General features: G+C 41.2%; 1 protein-coding gene across 3 annotated transcripts in view; it reads left to right on the forward strand.

Moving 5' to 3' along the window:
• The window catches only part of COL21A1 (collagen type XXI alpha 1 chain), a 193,988-nt gene that overhangs the window by 152,654 nt on the left and 20,890 nt on the right, over positions 1-20,444 (forward strand). For all 3 annotated transcript variants that reach the window (XM_084967938.1, XM_084967936.1, XM_084967937.1), the window contains 3 exons: positions 13,808-13,852; positions 17,028-17,081; positions 19,941-19,994. In XM_084967938.1, the coding sequence (XP_084824064.1) occupies positions 13,808-13,852; positions 17,028-17,081; positions 19,941-19,994 (153 nt within the window). The remainder of the gene's footprint in view (positions 1-13,807; positions 13,853-17,027; positions 17,082-19,940; positions 19,995-20,444) is intronic.

Raw genomic sequence — 20,444 nt, forward strand, 5'->3', positions numbered from 1 at the left:
AGGAATCTCAGTTTAAAGATGGGTGGGAAGAGGATCTACGGTTGTATTTAACCAGAGAGGCATAAATGGGTTATATGAAAATTCAGGAGTTCCCGTCGTGGCGCAGTGGTTAACAAATCGGACTAAGAACCATGACATTGCGGGTTCGGTCCCTGGCCTTGCTCAGTGGGTTAAGGATCCGGTGTTGCCGTGAGCTGTGGTGTAGGTTGCAGACGCGGCTCGGATCCCACGTTGCTGTGGCTCTGGTGTAGGCCGGTGGCTACAGCTCCGATTCAACCCCTAGCCTGGGAACCTCCATATGCCACGGGAACGGCCCAAGAAATAGCAAAAAAAAGACAAAAAAAAAAAAAAATAGAGAAGAAAATTCATTTGGTAGAAAATCATAAATCAAATTAAAAACTCCTTGAGGACTATTCTAGCTTAAAACCCTAACACAAATAATTTTCAAAAGAGTTTTTTTTTTTAAATAGAGGGCACTATTTCTACAACTGTCGCCCAGAGACCCTTAGCCAGAATCTCCAGGGATGGCTATTAAAATCCATGTTCCTGGGCCCCCCATCCCCATGAATCAGCTTCAGGACTGAAGCCCAGGAAACTGCATTTGAATGGCTTCCCTATGTGGGTCTCATGTAAAGTTTGATAACTAGTTATAGTGGATGCTGTGATACAGGATGATCAAAAAAAAAAGGCAGGTGAAGGTAGTAGAAAGACAGAAATTACCCACTCGAGGAGAACAATTGTTTTTGGTATTATTCTTTTTTTTTAATGTTCTGGTTTTTTTCCCACATTATCATGCTCCATTGTAAGTGACTGGACATGGTTCCCAGTGCACGATTTTAGTGTCACTGGCTAAAGGAAAATGGAATTAAGACATCTTATTATCCTTTTAGGCCATAAGTGCTTTAATATCCTTCTCTGACTAAATAAACTTTAATACTGCCATAAATGATAATATGAAACTTTATTTCCAAATAGATTAAGTCCTCTTAGTATATTTAAAATACTTTATTAATTTTGGATGAAATCACCGTTCTACCTTGTGCAACAAAGATGCATCTATATGCACCTGAACAAGACTAAACTTGTTTATATGAAAATTGATAAACTTTACAAAGATATGGATTCTGTGTTATTATATCTTGAGGTTTTTGTTTTTTGTTTTTTTTTCTTCTGGCCATACCTGCAGCATGCAGAAGTTCCCAGACCAGGGATCAAACCCAAGCCACCACAATGACAACATCAGATCCTTAACCAGTAGGCCACCAGGGAACTCCTATCTTCAAGTTTAGGTGAAATTTTTAGACTCTTTATTCCCCTTGAAATTTACTTTAAAGATGAATATAGTATTTAAAGATAAAACAATCTTTAGGTCTGATGTATTACTATTTTTATTTTGGAAATGTTAACTGCTGTTACCTTAGGAAAATGGGACATGCTCTCTGGTATTGTTTTAGGGTTTGGGGGACTTGGGGGGTTTTTTTTTAAGCAAATGATAGCCACGGCCGTTAAAAAACTTTTGAAAAGACTGAGGTGTAGGAGTTCCCGTCATGGCGCATCGGAAAGTAATCTGAGGAACCATGAGGTTGCAGGTTCAATCCCTGGCCTCACTCAATGGGTTAAGGATCCGGCATTGCTGTAAGCTGTGGTGTAGGCCAGCAGCTGTAGCTCCAATTCGACCCCTAGCCTGAGAACCTCCATATGCCGAGAGTTCAGCCCTAAAAAAAGCAAAAGAAAAAAAAGAAAAGATTGAGGTTTAACAAGAGTTTCTTGGGTGACTTAAGTGTGAGGAAAAAGAACTTAGGGTTTTTTTTCCTAAGAGCTTTTTGAAATATTCATAGGTTAACTATTTATGATTTATTGTACATTTTATTGTACATATTATATATTTATTATATAATATTTATTTTATTCATTATTTGTATTATTTATCTAACTGCTCTTAAATAAGTAAAAAAACATAGGAGTTGTGTTGTAAATTTGAAATCTGCCTTCACTTACCCAAATCCCATTACCAGCCCCAGAGACAATAACATTCATTCAATGAAGTTCTTTCCAAACTTTTCCCTTGCATTTACAAATACATAAACAAAACACACGTTTTTATAATAATTCATTTGCTAAATAGTCAACTAGTCAACTAAGTCATTAATATTTATCACTTCAATAAAAAAGATGTGTTTTTGTTTTTAAAAAACAGTTTTTAAAAGTTTGAAAAATAGTGTTCATTGAAACTAACTTCACAATGTTAAGGACATTGTACCATATGTGGTTAAAAGAGAGGATATGAAATTGATTTCATTTCATTTTGTTTACAGCATGGATGCATTTCATCTAATAACCTCTCCTGCTGATGTTACATATGTTTTCCTCCCCGAGGCCACAGTCCACCCCCAAATTTTTCTTCTTTTAGGGTCAGAGTTAGGGTTAGGGTTAAGGTTAAGGTTTTATTGCATTAGAAAGAAATTATGCAGGAGTTCTCTTCGTGGCTTAATGGAAATGAATCTGACTAGCATCCATGAGGACACAGGTTTGATCCCTGGCCTCGATCAGTGGGTTAAGGATCCGATGTTGCCACGAGCTGTGGTGTAGATTGCAGTCGAGGTTCAGATCCTGCGTTGCTGTGGCTGTGGTGTAGGCCAGCAGCTGCAACTCCAATTAGACCCTGAGCCTGGGAACCTCCATATGCTATAGGTACAGCCATAAAAAGACAAAAGAAGAAAAATATACAACATTTTGGGGGGAAAAGATGTATTTGAATTTATTACTTCAAAATATACCTCCTGTGGAGTTCCCGTCATGGAGCAGTGGTTAACGAATCCAACTAGGAACCATGAGGTTGTGGGTTCGATCCCTGGCCTTGCTCAGTGGGTTAAGGATCCGGCGTTGCTGTGAGCTGTGGTGTAGGTTGCAGACGCGGCTGGGATCCCACGTTGCTGTGGCTCTGGCGCAGGCCGGCGGCTACAGCTCCAGTTCGACCCCTAGTTTGGGAACCTCCATATGCCATGGGAGCGGCCCAAGAAATCGCAAAAAGACCAAAAAAAAAAAAAAAAAATACTCCTACCTCCTGTGTAGGAGTACCCTAGTAGCCTAGGAGGTTAAGGATCCAGCATTGTCATTGCTGTGGATCAGGTTCGATCCCTGGCCCAGGAACTTCTGCATGCTGTGGGTACAGCCAAAAAAATTTTTTTTAAATATATAGCCTACACTTTCTACCTGATTTTAAGTGGAATGTCTAGTGTTTCATCAGCTATGATGTTTACAGTCAGTTTCTGATTGATTCAGATTCAGGTTTACAAAGTTCTAGTGCTAAACTAGTAAGAGTTTTTACTAAATAATGCAAGATAGGTTGTACAAAATGCATCTTTTTAGAAGATTTTGTATTTTTTCTCTAAATAATATAGTAACGTGTATGAGCATAACATATTAATGGGTAGATTCCTTGATAGTGAACACTCATTGTATCCTGAAACAAGACGTATTTAATCATACTTTACTTTTTTTCTAGTGCACTGCTGTATTTGATTTACTAACGTTATAGTAAACCATTTGCATTTGTATTAACAAATTAGGCTTGTAGATTTATTTTTTAGGCATTATTCTTTTTTGTAGTTAACTTAGTTGTGTTAGTTTCAGGCGTACAGCAAAGTAAAGCAGTTATAGATATACGTACACCTGTTCCTTTTCAGATTCTTTTCCCATATAGGTTATTACACAGCATTGAGTGTGCTGTACAGTAGGTCCTTGCAATCTATCTATTTTATATGTAGTAGTGTGTATATGTCAATCCCAACCCCCTAATTTATCCCTCCCACCCCACATGTCCCCTTTGGTAACCATAAATTTGGTTTCAAAATTTTGAGTCTGTTTTTGTCTAATCGGAGCTACAGCCGCTGACCTACACCACAGCCACAGCAACATCAGATCTGAGCCTTGTCTGTGACCTACACCACAGCTCACATCAACACCAGATTCTTAACCCACTGAGCGAGGCCAGGGATCAAACCTACATCCTCAAGGGTGCTAGTTAGATTCATTTCCTCCGAGCCATGATGGGAACTCCGAGTCTGTTTCTTGACTGGTTTTGTGAAAATTATAATGGCCTCATGATTTAGATTTAGATGAGCTCCATTTTTTTTGTTTGTTTTTTGTTTTGCTTTTTAGGGCTGCACCTGTGTCCTACGGAGGTTCCCAGGCTAGGCGTCAAATTGGAGCTACAGCTGCCGGCCTACACCACAGCTCACAGCAACACAGGATCCTTAACCCTCTGAGCAAGGCCAGGGATTGAACCCAAAACCTCATGGTTCCTAGTCGGATTCATTTCCACTGCGCCACAACGGGAACACCAGCTCTTTTTTTTTTTTTTTTTTAATGCCCTGGATAAGTTTAAATAAGGTGAAAACTATCTGGTCCTAGAATAGCAGATATTTCTGGGGGAGGGACAATAACGACTCCCCCTGCCCCCAAAAGATAGCCACATCATGATCCCTGGAACCCTGGAGCGTGTGCATGTTACCCACGTGGTAAAAGGGCTTTGCCGATATAGCGAAGGTTAATGACCTTGAGATGACGCTCTTGTCCTGGATTGTCTGGATGGACCCAACCTATTCATGAGCAATGAAGAGTGGAAAACGGTGAATGAGGAAATGGGGCGAACTCAACTTGAGATGGATCTGACCAGCCATTGCTGGTGTTGAAGGTGGAGGAAGGCGGTCATGAGCCAAGGAATGTGGAGCCTTCCAGAAGCTGGGAGTGGCGCTCTGCTTGCAGCCATGGAGGAAATGGAGCCCTCGGTCCTTCGGCTGCAAGGACTTCGTTTCTGCTGGTAACCTGAATGGACAGGAAATGGATTCTTTCCTGAAGGCTTCAGAAAGCCATGCAGCCTTGCCAACTTCGTGAAGGTGGCCCAGTGAGACCCATGCCGGACCCCTGCCCTCAGAACTGTAAGATAGATAGTAAATGTTTGTGGCTTTAGGCCCCTGAGTGTGTGGTAATTTGTCCTGAGTTAATAGAAAAGTAATATAATTTCCTTAAGTTTTTTTTCCTTTAGTGAATGTTCATTGGTCTGTCTTCTCATTATTTTTCAGTAGGAAAAAATGGGAATGTTTATATAACCATAAAAAGATTCACAGTGGGCTGAGTTGAATAACGGTGATTTAGATGTAACTGTATATGCGTAGCTCAAAAATATGACATCATAAATAAGACACATAGGGAGTTCCCTGGTAGTGCAGTGGAAATGAACCCGACCAGTATCCATGAGAATGTGGGTTCAATCCCTGGCCTCACTCAGTAAGAATCTGACATCGCCGTGAGCTACGGTGTAGGCTGGCAGCTGCAGCTCTGAATCGACCCCTAGCCTGGGAATTTCCATAGGCTTGGCCCTAAAAAGCAAAAAAAAAAAAAAAAAAAAAAAAAAGTATGACATTATACGTAAGACACATAGGGAGTCCTCTTGTGGCTCAGCAGGATATGGATCCAGTGTAGTCACTGCTGTAGTGCAGGTTCGATCCCTGGCCCCAGAACTTCTGTATGCCCAGGGCACAACCAAATAAATAAATAAGACACATAGAAGAAAGAAAATTAGATACAATTTTCAAATAATTGGTTTTTTATTTTTTAACCATGTGAATTAACTAAGGCTAAAAATTCGTCTGTTTGTTTCCTCCGTCAAATTAGCTTCACCTTTGATTGGACAGCTTAAAATGTTTTTGTTTGGTGACTTCTATGATTATGAAATTGCAAAAAAATTAATACAGTTTTCAGATTTCTCTGGAAAATGGTATATAACTTCTCCTTAGCTACTGAGTCAGCTAGAAAGGGCTTTGAAAAATCCAGTTTTGGTTTTCTCCTTCATGAGAAATCTGCCACAGTTTATTTTGAGTTCTAACAAGTGATGGTTCAGAAACCCAGAAGTGTGGTCTGTACCTTTTAGGTCTTCAGAGGATCCCATTTGAGAACAGCTCTGGTATATTGTCTCGGAACTTTTTCCTTCAAGTGGAACTGCTGTGCAGTTTTACATACGTCTACTTGCATATGCTCCTTTAACCCACTGATGTGTTTCACACACATGATCTCCAGTGACTTGCAGATGCAGAGGGTGGGTTGTTTTTCTGGACGTTGGGGGTTCAGGGCAGTTTCGTGGCTTCCCCATGATGTGGCAATGCAGATTCTGTGCCTGGCTCGCCCAGTCCTCTCCCTTGCCTTCTCTAGGTTTCAGACTGTATTATTTGAATTTGCAAAACATTCGCCTTTTCTTTTTCTTGTCTTGGAAGCTTATGCTTTTACAACACTAAAAGTAGGTTAGACTGTCTTCTGGGCTTTTAAAATGTAGATATGACTTTAGGGACAAAAGAGAAACATAAAGAGTTCCTGTCGTGGCTCAGTGGTTAACGAATCCAACTAGGAACCATGAGGTTGTGGGTTCGATCCCTGGCCTTCCTCAGTGGGTTGGGGATCCACTGTTGCCGTGAGCTGTGGTGTAGGTCACAGACGCAGCTCGGATCCCGTGTTGCTGTGGCTCTGGCATAGGCTGGTGGCTACAGGTCCAATTCGACCCCTAGCCTGGGAACCTCCATATGCCACGGGAGAGGCCCTAGAAAAGGCAAAAAGACCAAAAAAAAAGAGAGAGAGAGAGAGAGAGAGAAACGCAAGTCACATGAAGTGATTTTGCACAGGCACCTAAATAGCTCTTACTCCCCACGAGAGCCCTGGTCTCGTTCTGTAACCGGCTACGCCACACTGGTGACTTTTTCTGTTGTCTGTAGATCAAAAGTATTTACCAAGGTGTTTGTTTTTTTTGTTTGTTTTTGTTTTTGTTTTTGTTTTTTTTGTCTTTTTGCTTTTTCTAGGGCCACTTTGGCGGCATATGGAGGTTCCCAGGCTAGGTGTTGAATCGGAGCTGTAGCCACCAGCCTACGCCAGAGCCACAGCAACGCGGGATCCGAGCCGCGTCTGCAACCTACACCACAGCTCACGGCAACGCCGGATCCTTAACCCACTGAGCAAGGGCAGGGACCGAACCCGCAACCTCATGGTTCCTAGCTGGGTTCGTTAACCACTGCGCCACGACGGGAACTCTACCAAGGTGTTTTTTAATTGAAATTATTTATCTTTGGGGTATCTGGAGTTCAGGTGGTCTGTAGACTGGGGAGAATAAATTCATCCAGTTAGTTACTTGGATTACTTTTTTCCCCGTAAAGATGAAAGGGAGAAGTAAAACTGTATTAAAGTTTATTTATTTATTGAAGATAATCTACATGGGGAAAGACCCTGAAAAAGAATGGATGTGTGTATATGTATGACCGAATGCCTCTGGTGTACGGCTGAAATGATCACAATGTGGTAAATCAACTCTATTTCAGTAAAACTTTTTAAAAGAAGGAATTAAAGGAGTTCCCACTGTGGCACAACGGAAATGAATCCGACTAAGAACCATGAGGTGGCGGGTTCGATCCCTGACCTCCCTCAGTGGGTTAAGGATCTGGCATTGCCGTGAGCTGTGGTATAGGTCGCAGATGCGGCTCAGATCTGGCGTTGCTGTGGCTGTAGTGTAGGCCAGTGGCCACAGCTCTGATTGGACCCCTAGCCTGGGAACCCCCAAATGCCTCGGGTGTGGCCCTGAAAAGATAAAAAAGACAAAAAAAGCCAAGAAGGAATTAAAGGGAATAGTAAAACTGGTCATTTCCTTACTAAGGTTTATTGCAAGTACTTGTGCACTGGTTTCTTTCAGGTCTGGCAACTGTGCTTGTGAGTTAGTTGTCTTTATAGAGTTACTGCAGAATAATTTTTTGTGCATCATTCATAATGATCTGTCAGTGTGGAATTTTTAAAAATTGAAAAATATTGTGGACTTCAACAGCAAGTATGTTTGAAGCTTTTAGCCATATTTTTCTGGAAAAACAAAGGGTTGGTGCCCTGGCATAGGAGCTGCTTTGGAGGGGTGCCGGGGCAGCCTGCTGGGCAGGATGGGGCAGGAGCTGCCTTGAGTAGCTGGCCAGGGCAGGTCCTCTGGGGGGATGCTGGAGTGGGCTGCAAGGTGGTAGCTGGGTTGATGGGGAATGACAGAAGTGGTGCCCACCACCACCAGGCCAGCTAGAAAGGAGAGTAAAAAAGACAGTGGTGCCTGTCGGAGCTTCTGTCCCCAGAGAAAGTTCCGGCAGATCCCTGTCCCTCCAGCACATACCCTAAAATGAGTCAGTGAATCTCCTTCCTGTGTGACCCGGCTGCTTTGAAAGCTGCTTCCTCAGCACTGGGACTGGAAATGAGGGTAACCACACCAGTTTTCAAAGCCAAGCTTTATGGGGATAATCTTCCCAGTGCAAGTCCCCCAGCCTGGGGACCTGACATACGGCTGGCATCCTCACTCCTCAGGGGCACCTCTGCCATGGTGACATCCCTCCCACACACCGGGGATGTGGACTCTAACCAGACTGCTTCTCTGCCCCTCTTACCTGCATCCCTGTGTGGCCTCTTCTTCATGTCCTTAGTTGTCCTGCTGATTCTCAGGGATGGCCGTTCTCTATGCAGTTTGATTCAGGTGTGTCCCTGGGAGAAAGTGAGCTCAGGGGCTTTCCAATTTTCTGTCTTGATCTGGAACCCGATTGTCGTGTTTGGTGATCAAAGTCAGTGAAAGGTGAAAGGCGAAGGTAATGAATGAGGACTTGTTGGCGCCCCCTAGTGGGAAGCCTGAGATTGCCAGAGTCATGTCGCATACGCTCAACTCTAGGGAACCAGGCAGACAAAGGCAGGGTGGAAAGACAAAAAAAGAAAGAGATATCCTCAAATGGAGGAAAAGAAGAACAAATGTTGAGACATGGAAGAGAACTGACCTCATCTGTTTTGCAACTTTCAAAGGTCAGGAAGGAGCTGTGAAACGTCACAAAAATGTGTTCACTTTAGTCTCCATGCTGAGCTAAGTGCTTGTGAGAAGTAATTGATAATAATGTACCAACCCCATGAGTTAAGTTCTGCTATTTTTCCCCATGTGTCAAATGGGGACCCAGAAATTCCAATTTAAATAACTGGCCTGGAGTCGATCAGCACTAGATTATGGGCTGGTTGGCTACAGTGTCTAAATTTTTAACTACTTCTTCTGTGCTCTTTATTAATAATCATTGTAATGTTTGCAGCTAATAAGAATGATACTGTCAGCATATATGTATATTTTATTCATTGCATCTTTAGAAATGAATAAATCACATTGATATGATAGAAGAAAACATAATATGCTCCTAATGTTTTAATAACTACAATATTAAATATCTCTACAACTGTTTAGGAAGATTGAAATCTTTGATTTAAAAATACCATTAACTGAATAGATTTGAAGAGATGCTTTTAGTACCTTGAAATTATTGACTTACTTAACAGCAGATTTGATCCAAGATGCTCTAATGTCAGAGGAAAGTAATGCATCCATTGCATGTGGAAAAGTATAAAGCGATATTTTGTTTTCTCTAAGTAATGTATCCTAAACACATTTCCTTCATTATAAAGTGGCCTCTAGGAAACAGGAGCCAAACCCTTTATTCAAAATTATGCATTTCTATTTTTAATGACTTTTTGTTATACAACAATGGTTTAATGGTTACATAGAAGCTTCTAGAACATTTTTTCATGTCAGCATTCTTTCTCCACCACATTACACAGAATTTTCCATTTGACTTTCTTCTCTTCCTCAAACCCGAACTGAAATCACAGAAGTGGAGGAAATGTGTCCCTTTATTCTCACCAAATAAAATACTTGTTTCTGTCTTTACTTATACATGTTCGCAGTTGCCTGAACCCAAAACCACACAGGCAGAAAATGAAATATAAAATACTCTACTTGGAAAAACATTTACCCTATGAAGTAATTGTTACCAAATACTTTTGGATCAACAAACTGGTAACTTTCAAATCATTTTGAATATTTCTACTAATGCAAAATGGGCAAAGTTTAGTCAATTTCAGTAAACATATTGGGAGCCCAGGAAAATATTGTCTAGGAGAATTTCATTAACAAAGATATCTCTGAGTGGTTTCTGTTCTTCTGGTGAACCTCCCTCTCAACAGTCTTTTATTCCATGCTGCTCATAGTTTTTGATTAGCTGGACCAAGAATTGCTTTTGTAAATCAGTTACGTTTTATTCTTTTTTTTTTTTTTTTTTTTTTTTTTTTGTCTTTTTGCCTTTTCTAGGGCCGCTCCTTCGGCATATGAAGGTTCCCAGGCTGGGAGTCAAATCCGAGCTGTAGCCACCGGCCTACGCTAGAGCCACAGCAACGCGGGATCTGAGCCACGTCTGCAACCTACACCACAGCTCATGGAAATGCCGGATCCTTAACCCACTGAGCGAGGCCAGGGACCGAACTCACAACCTCATGGTTCCTAGTCGGATTCGTTAACCACTGCGCCGCAACAGGAACTCCTTACATTTTATTCTTTAATGTTACATAGTTTTATATATTTTTGGCTTGGTATTTATAAAATAAGTATTTAATACTTCTTGGTATAGTTGGACCTAGAAGATATTATGACGTCTTTCCATATCTATGACACATACTAATGTTTTACTAACAAAGACAGTCAACAGCCACAGGAATCTGGTTTTTTTCCTAATATGAAATCCCCCAAATATTTTCAATATCTGATACGTTGAACTAATGTAAGATGTGTGGCTATGTCCTAATGTAGACGGTGCTCAGAATTAGAATTATTCAGATAAAAGGTGTTTGATCAAATCCAGGGATTGAACCGGGCAGTGGGGGGCGCTCTCGAGGCCTCCCGGAAGGTGGAGGCCAGGACGCTGCTTTGGGATGCCTGGGTATAATTTCATTTTTCCCAGAAGGAGCATGTAGCCTTGCTGACAGTGGGATAAGGCTTAAGAAACAGAAGTAACTGGAGTTCCTGTCGTGGTTCAGTGGTTAACGAATCCAACTAGGAACCATGAGGTTGCGGGTTCGATCCCTGGCCTTCCTCAGTGGGTTGCCGTGAGCTGTGGTGTAGGTCACAGACGCAGCTCGGATCCTGCATCGCTGTGGCTCTGGTGTAGGCCGGTGGCTACAGCTCTGATTCGACCCCTACCCTGGGAACCGCCGTATGCCGTGGGAGCGGCCCAAGAAATGGTAAAAGACAAAAAAAAAAAAAAAAAAAAAAAGAAGAAGAAAGAAAAAGAAAAAAGAAACAGAAGTAACTAATTCCTACTAATTAGGTTGCCTCAGACCTTGGAGATTTGAATGGGGATGAAACCTGAAGTCTCCAAAGACTCTGCAGCATGAAGCTCAGTTTCTCAGGACCCACTGCATGGGGGCAAATGCAAGATCTCTTTAGGGATTCTTGGGGCCAAGGGACATGGCATCAACACAGCTGCACCAGGTTTAGCATAGAACAATGTATGGCCGCCTTACATCTGATACGATTTTACAGACAGATCTTATTTAAATTCAGAACTTAATCATTATGGTGAGTTTGTGTGAGTGTGTATTTGAACGGGAGTTGGTTACGGGTGGTTTCTTGCCACGTCATGGTCTGTTGCTTTCATTTTGAACCATATCAAATTTGATTGCACTGAGAATATGCATTTTCTGCCCTAGAAAGTCACAGTTCATATCACTCTATTTCTTTATGCTCATAACTCAATTCTTTACTTTTGCTTTATGTTTAGAGTGCTGATAGGGTACACCGTGCTTTATATTTTTATATTTTATATTATTCTCTAGTTGGTATGTTTATAAAGGCTAGTGTTTTCAGCTGATACGCTTAGCTGGTCATGGCTCTCAGACACATTTTGTTTTCTATGGTGCCACGGTGAACTGAATTGAGCCAAATAGAATCAGACCGAATTCCAGTTAATGATTTGAAGTTTGGATCTTAAAGTTAGAACACAGAGTTCCTGTTGTGGCTCAGCAGGTTAAGAACCCAACATCGTGACCCTGATGATGCAGGTTTGATCCTGGGCTACAGTCACTGGGTTAAGGATCCAGCATTGCCACAAGCGTAGGTCACAGATGCAGCTCTGATCCAGTGTTGCTATGGCTGTGGCGTAGGCCGCAGCTGCAGCTCTAATTCCACCCCTAGCCCAGGAACTTCCATATGCTGCAGGTGTGGCCGTAAAAAGAAAGGAAAAAAAATCTGGAATTATGTGCTGTATCCTGCACCATAATTGTGGCTAACACATGGGCCAGTATTAATAAAAGTCAAGATGTGAAAATGAAAACATTGACAGCCCCTCCCTAGGATAGAAGATGCTTCATCTCACTGTCAGTGGTCTCTCCACCTGCCCTGATTTACTGAGGACCAGTGCTGTTCTTGGAAAACCCTCATGATGCCAAGATACTGATGGGGCCCAATTTCCATGTTTTTCAAATTTCAAATTCCCTTTTTTGCCATAGTCTGTGTGTGTGTGTGTATACACATACACATATATATCCATAATTTCAACTGAAGTGTTATCAAGAAAGGAGGTAAGAAAAATGAATAAGAAATAAAAAGGGATCACTGTTGGTTTGGGGTGAGAAATGATCATTTTGGTCAATGCATTGAATGACTGATAACAGAATTGCTTTCCCTTTAATAATTGTTCTCACGTTATTCTCAAATTTAGACAATTAACATAAATTTCCTCTGAATCTTGCTAGAGAACCTGTATTTTGGGGTTGAGCCATGTGAAAGAGCTCTTTCTATGGTTCTGTCCCTCTGCAAACTGGTCTGCATTTTCTCCCTGATTTTATCAGCAAGGGAATCACTAGGAGGGAGCTCCCCAAATCTTACACCAGGAGTTAGGTTCCTGGGCATTCCACGGCTCAATTCAGAGGAAATTGTTTAGTTTCAATTTGAAGGAAGTCGTTTAGTTTCATTTGTTTTTAATTAGAGTCAGGAAACTATGAGAGCCTTTGAAACTGTTGTGCTGAATCTGAATTCCTATGAACTGGCAGTCCTTTTGCAATTAGAAGTAACTTAGGAAAGTGTTCCAGTGAAATATCTTATCGCTTACATTGGTCTGAAAGAAGAGGCAAGGTTAATATCCTTGTGCCTTTCTTTTTCTTTTTTTCCTTCTTTTTTTTTTTTTTTTTTTTTTTTTTTTTTTGTCTTTTTGCCTTTTCTAGGGCCTCTCCCGCAGCATATGGAGGTTCCCAGGCTAGGGGTCTCATCAGAGCTGTAGCCGCCAGCCTATGCCACAGCCACAGTAATGCGGGATCTGAGCCACGTCTGCAACCGACACCACAGCTCACGGCAACACCAGATCCTTAACCCACTGAGCAAGGCCAGGGACCAAACCCGCACCTCATTGTCCCTAGACCGATTCATTAAACACTGAGCCATGACGGGAACGCCTCCTTATTTAAAACTTTAGGGAGTTCCCATTGTGGCTCAGTGGTTGACGAATCTGACTAGGAACCATGAGGTTGCAGGTTCAATCCCTGGCCTTGCTCAGTGGGTTAAGGATCTGGTGTTGCAGTGAGCTGTGTTGTAGGTTGCGGACTCAGCTCAGCTCGGATCCCTCCTTGCTGTGGCTCTGGCATAGCCTGGCAGCTATAGCTCCAATTAGACCCCTAGCCTGGGAACCTCCATATGCTGCGGGAGTGGCCCTAGAAAAGGCAAAAAGACCAAAAAAAAAACCTTTAAATATCAGTGGATGTTCATGTAACACTGTATCTCATAAATTTTTCCTTTTCCAAAATTTTGTTATTGTAAGTAGCTGTTTTATGCTGTCGATAGATATGTTTGATGATCTGCATTATCTAGAAGTTAAAACTCCATTTGTGACCTATTCTTCTTTAATGATACATCTAAAATTTTTTGTTAAAAATCTACTTTGTTTCTTTTCAGGGAATCCCAGGATTTCCTGGAAACCAAGGATTAATGGGACAAAAAGTAAGTATTAATGAAAGTTGAAAAATTTGGGCCTTGGGATCTGCTTATGAAAAGGACAAAATGGTAAAAATACATTTTTACCACATTCATGGCAACAGTTAGTGGTTCCAACATGATGTAATTTCAGAAGCTATTATTTTGACCTTATGATTTTTTCATTGTTGTATACAGATAATATAAATTTGGATTTGCATACATGCTTTCTATTTTATTTGGTTACTTCTCTACCTTGTATTCCTAGACCATCCTTTGGGGGTCATTTTACTATTTCCTAAACTGTATCTTTAGACATTCCTTTAGTACAGATGTCTTGGGTATAAACTTTCAGCTTTTATTAAATTACCAATATTTTTATTTTAACTCTTACTTTTGAGAAATCATTTTTTAGGGTATGCAACTCAAAGTTGATGATTATTGCCTCTTAGTATATTGAGAATTTCCTCTTGTCATCCAACTTCCATGCTTAACTATCAAAAATCTACTCTCATTTTGCAAGTGGTCTGTCCCTTCCTTTGAGATTCTTTTAAGATATTCAGTTTGTTTTCAGGGTTCGTAAGACCCCCTGCAGCGTATCTAGATGTGGATTTTGCTTCTTCATCCTGCTGGGAATTCAGTTTTCTTCCTAGGTCTGTGGAATTATTTCCATTGACTCAGCCCTTATCTCCATGATGCTTCTCCTCATTCCCTGCTGTTCCCTCTCTCTAGAACTCTAGTTAGACATATTTTATTCCTTGTCATTTTGTCCTCTATGTCTCTCTTTTTTTTTTCTTTTTTTGTCTTTTCTAGGGCCGCTCCTGCAGCATATGGAGGTTCCCAGGCTAGGAGTCTAATCGGAGCTATAGCTGCCAAGCCTGCGCCAGAGCTGCAGCAATTCTGGGACCTGAGCTGTGTCTGTGACCTACACCACAGCTCACGGCAACGCCAGATCCTTAACCCACTGAGCAAGGCCAGGGACCAAACACGAAACCTCATGGTTACTACTCAGATTCATTAACCACTGAGCCATAACGGGAACTCCCTCTACGCCTCCAAACAGGTTATTTTTGCATCCTTGATTCTTAAGTTCTGGTTAAAATTTTTGGATATATTTTCCAGTCTGTTTATTCTTCCTTTCACTGTGCCTGATCTGCTGTTTAAGCCATCAATTGATTTTTTAATCTAAATAATTTAAACAATCATGTTTTTCATTCCTAGAAATTCAAAATTTTAATGTCTTTTTCTTTCTGATTTTTAGGGCCGCGGGTACTGCATACGGAGTTCCCAGGCTAGGGGTCAAATCTGAGCTGCAGCTGCCAGCCTACACCACAGGCGCAGCAACACAGAATCCAAGCTGCATCTTTGACCTACACCACAGCTCATGACAACACCAGATCCTTAACCCACTGAGCAAGGCCAAGGATCAAAGCCACATCCTCATGGATACTAGTTGGTTCCACTGAGCCACAATGGGAACTCCAAATTTTTAGTATCTTTTTTTTTTTTTTTTTGTCTTTTTGTTATTTCTTTGGGCCCACCCCCACGGCATATGGAGGTTCCCAGGCTAGGGGTCAAATCGGAGCTGTAGCCACTGGCCTACTCCAGAGCCACAGCAACACGGGATCCGAGCCGAGTCTGCAACCTACACAACAGCTCACGGCAACGCTGGATCCCTAACCCACTGAGCAAGGCCAGGGATCGAACCCACAACCTCATGGTTCCTAGTCAGATTCGTTAACCACTGCGCCACGACGGGAACTCCCCAAATTTTTAGTATCTTTTTATTCCTGATGGTCTTTTGTCCTAATAGTCTTTCATGATTCCATTCTTTTGTGTGTAAAGATTTCACATCTAGGAGTTCCCATTGTGGCACAGTGGTTAATGAATCCGACTAGGAACCATGAGGTTGTGGGTTTGATCCCTGGCCTCGCTCGGTGGGTTAAGGATCCAGCATTGCTGTGAGCTGTGGTGTAGGTCACAGACGCGGCTCAGATCTGGCGTTGCTGTGGCTGTGGTGTAGGCCAGCAGCTATAGCTCCGATTAGACCCCTAGCCTGGGAACTTCCATATGCCGAGGGTGCGGCCTAAAAGGACAAAAGACAAAAATAAATAAATAAATAAATAAATAGTTCAGATCTAGTATACATGTATGTGTAACTGGGTCACCATGCTGTACAGTAGGAAAAAAAAGAAAAAATGTAAGAACCTACCTTAAAAAAAAAAAAAAAGATTTTGCATCTAGTTCTAAATTCTGTTTCTAGCAGTTCTAACACCTGTGGTTCATTGTTACTCCTGTGGACTCTCAGTCTTGCGGGTTTTCTGCCTCCCTGTCTTTATTCTTGATTCTGAGCTCATTGCTTCATCCTCACTGGTGGCTGGCCTGTCAGCCTACCTGGGGCGTGGAGGGCCACCTGCTGGTGGCCCTGGGTATCCTTTCAGCCCCCTTGGTGAGTCCCGAGCCATTGTGGGTATCAGAGACTGCCCTCTGACCATGGCTGGCCCAATATTCAGTTTCCTAAGAGCTGAGCATGTACCTCAGACCCCTCCAGCCCTCTTGTTTCCTGCGTCTTAACCTCTGGCAGGTTTCTGTGGTTCCAAATCCTCATACTGAGTCCTAACCCAGAGTGTATTTTATTAAAATAGGCAGTTTTGGAAGACTTTCTCTGCTTCTCATAAGACCAGCACTCTCTCGGAGGATGTGCCTTCCAGGGTTTTTGTTCTGGATTCAGACAACCTCTTGGAATATCAGGCCAGCCACAGTCCTAAAAGCGCAAGTCTAAACACTATCATTCTGTATGCCGATTTTTTTAAAATTCGTGTTTACTATCATAGCTCTTAAATTATGAAAAAATAAGGAAAATCTTCATGCAATTTTTTTTTTTTTCTTTTCCTCTTTTGGTCTCACCTCACCAACTCAGTGTGAACTGCTAGGTCTTCCTTCAGAAAAAATGACAGTGCTGTTCCTGATTTCCTAATGAAATAGTTGACCTAGTAATTCCACAGACCCTAGCCCAGGTCTTCAAGGTGTTAGATTCCTGATCTTTCTTCCTTACATTTCTTCTGTTTTACCGTAGGGGAAGGGGAGGCAGACAAACTGGGCGGATTGGTATTGAGTTTCATTCCCTACTGTTTTAGGAGGACATTCGTATAAATAAATTGATATTTTACAGTTTTGAATTTGATCTGTATTTGTTTTTTAGGGAGAAATTGGGCCTCCAGGACCACTAGGGAAAAAAGGAGCTCCAGGGATACCTGTATGTTAATGTCATTCTTATCGGGTTGTTTGAAATATCAGGATGTTACTTTGTACCAGGAATTCTTATTCTAAAGTTCACAAAACTGGGGGGTGAGGTGAGGGCAGGATGCAGCAAAGAGATTGTTGGAGTCCACAAATACCATCCATTTGTATGAAAAAGGTTATGTCCATTTTTCTGGAGGAGTCTAGATGTCTTCAGATCTTCAAAAAGTTGGCTACCCAAATAAAGATTAAGAATCCTTATTTAGATAAACCAGAAAACAAATATTCTAGCTATTTATTTTTAAAAACCACCAAGTACCATGAAAAAGTCTAAAACTGAACAATTGTTCTGTTTTTCATTTTTTTAGAAAATGTATAAATGTATTACACTAATGAGGGAGATATATTCAGAACAGATAGTCTAGGAAGATATGAAAAGAGTTAAATAATTTTAGAAGGTTGGAGAGTGGAGAGGACATAAATTTGATACCAGAAATTATGAAAATCTGGGAGTTCCCGTCATGGCTCAGTGGAAACGAATCTGACTAGCATCCGTGAAGACGAAGGTTCGATCCTTGGCCTCACTCAGTTAAGGATCCAGTGTTGCCACGAGCTGTGGTGTAGGTGGCAGATGCAGCTCAGATCTGGTGTTGCTGTGGCTGTGGTGTAGGCCAGTGGCTGCAGCTAGATTCGACCCCTAGCCTGGGAACTTCCATATGCCGTGGGTATGGCCCTAAAAAGACAAAAGACACACACAAAAAAAAGAAAGACATTATGAAAATTCTATTGTGTGTCAGGTTCCATAAACAACTGCTAAGAGTTTATTGCTATAAGTGAGGTTGATTTTAATCTATGAATTAAAATGCCTGTAATAGCTTTTTTTAAGTAAAAAGTTTTGTTTTGTTTTGTTTTTTGTCTTTTCCGCTGCACCATGGTGGGAACCCTGTTGTAAAAAGCATTTATGTAAAAACATGTTTGATAGCTTATGGCTTTTAATTTATTTATGTGTATTTAAAAAGCAGATATTTTTGGAGTTCTCATCGTGGTGCAGCGGAAACAAATCCGACTGGGAACCATGAGGTTGCAGGTTTGATCCCAGGCCTCACTCAGTGGGTTTAAGGATCCAGCATTGCTGTGAGCTGTGGTGTAGGTCACAGATTCGGGTCATATCTCGAGTTGCTGTGGCTGTGGAGTAGACTGGCAACTGTAGCTCCGATTAGACCCCTAGCCTGGGAACCTCCATATGCCTTGGGTGTGGCCCTAAAAAGCAATAAATAAATAAATAAATAATACAAAGCAGATATTTTTATATAGTGCTTGGTGAAAAGATTTGGTGAATTTTTCGTGTAAGAGTAAATAGGAAAAATATTGTCCATTAGGTAGGAATTCAAGTTTGGGGGAGGTTTAAAAGAAGATTCTTCCTTCTTAAATGGAATACTCTTTCCTACCTCCACCATCACAGCCAAGTTATTTGTTCATTACAACACTAAGTTAAGCTTGATTATTTACCAGCATTTAAGTTCACCACTAGAAAATGAAGGTATTGAATAGAACTTCATTTAACTTCAAGAATATCTGTATTTAACCTTTCTAATATTTTATACACCATGCTATGAACTAGTATATTTAACATTTTTAGTTGCAATAATGCCCTAAATTGATAGCAAAGCAGAGTAATGATATCCTATTTTCAATATGACCGTATTGAGATTATGTTTTTTCTGATGATATTAATTGAATTTTTTTAACTCATCACATTTCCTTTGTTATGTTCAAGAGAAAGGAAATATTTTCAATGTAATAGTTTTGTTTTTGGGTTTTTTGGGGTTTTTTTTTTTTTTTTTTGGCTTTTTAGGGCCACACTTGCAGCATATGGAAGTTCCCAGGCTAGGGGTCAAATCAGAGCTGCAGCTGCCAGCCTACACCACAGCCACAGTAACTCAGGATCCAAGCCGCATCTGTGACCTACACCACAGCTCACAGCAACACCAGATCCCTGACCCACTGACAGAGGCAGTGAAGCCAGGGATCGAACCCAAATCCTCATGGATTCTAGTCAGATTCATTTCTGCTGCACCATGAAGGGAACTCCTAATGTAATAGTATTTAAAAATGGAATTTAAGGGTTCCGGCTGTGGCACAGTGGGTTAACAATCTGACTGCATCAGCTGGGGACGCTGCAGAGGTGCAGATTGGATCCCCAGCCCCACGCAGTGGGTTAAAGGATCCAGCATTGCCACAGCTGAGGTGTAGGTCACAGCTGCAGCTCAGATTCAATCCCTGGCCTGGGAACTTCCATATGCCTTGGGGACAGCCATAATAACTAATTAATTAATTTAAATGGGATCTAAATTAAATCATTTCCTTGTTGAAATAGTTATCATTGACTTAATTTGAATCATATGGTTAGTTTAAAATATAGCCACCTGTAACTTGAAGAGAGATTATTATTTTCAGAGAATTTATTAGATTTTAACCTTTTCAAAATATTACTCAAGAAAATAGAAAATGTAAGTAAAATTGCAAGATAACATCTACGAAGAAATCTAATTCTTAGCCATTGTGACGAAAGGAAGAAAGTGAGAGTGCAGAAAAAAATAAACTTTTCTTTACATTTGTCTTTTACTAGCTCTCCAATAATTTTTTTGGTAGGTGAATTGAGCAACCAAGTTGTAAGGGCTTTGCTGGCCTTCACGCTATCTTCCATAGTTGATTCTTTATTTTCCTTTATTTGGATGTGTATAGGAAGTTTGCATTATATGCAAACATATGTTGCATTATATTTTAGTGGATTCATTATTATGGGAATTTACAACCTGAAATGGATTTAATATTCTTCTCTAAATTACTCTTGCAATCCCCAACTAACATATAGGGCTTGATGGGAAGCGATGGGCCCCCAGGTCAGCCCGGAACACCAGGACCTAAGGTAAGAAAAAGGATCCTGCACTGCACTGGGCTGGGGATTGAACCCATGCCTCAGCAAAGACCGGAGCCACTGCAATAGGATTCTTAACCCACTGCACGTTGGCAGGAATTCCTGATACCTCCTTTTTGGATAACCGTTAGTCTACCGTACTAAATTCCAGTTTTGTAAAATATTATCTAAGTGACGTCAAGGTATATTGACACAGTCAAGTCCTGTAACCTTTGGCAAGTCCTGTCGCCCCTGAGAGTTTCAGCTTGATCACTTGGAAAATTAGAAAATTTAAGCAGCCACTGTTCTATTGTACAATAATGTTGTTATGTGCTGAATGCTTTAAGTCAGTCCAACTATTATGGTCACATGTCCCCCAATGTGAGTTGAAAACGAATTTGGCTTCCTTTACTGACCAGTGAGCCCAGCTTGGCTCTGGGTGGCCACTGACCTCCCGTTCCT

The sequence above is a fragment of the Sus scrofa genome, chromosome 7 (assembly GCF_054392235.1).
Source record: "Sus scrofa isolate SSC_HxYL_T2T_F1_AM1 chromosome 7, Sscrofa_HxYL_maternal_Yorkshire_Landrace_v2.0, whole genome shotgun sequence".
Taxonomy (NCBI): domain Eukaryota; kingdom Metazoa; phylum Chordata; class Mammalia; order Artiodactyla; family Suidae; genus Sus; species Sus scrofa.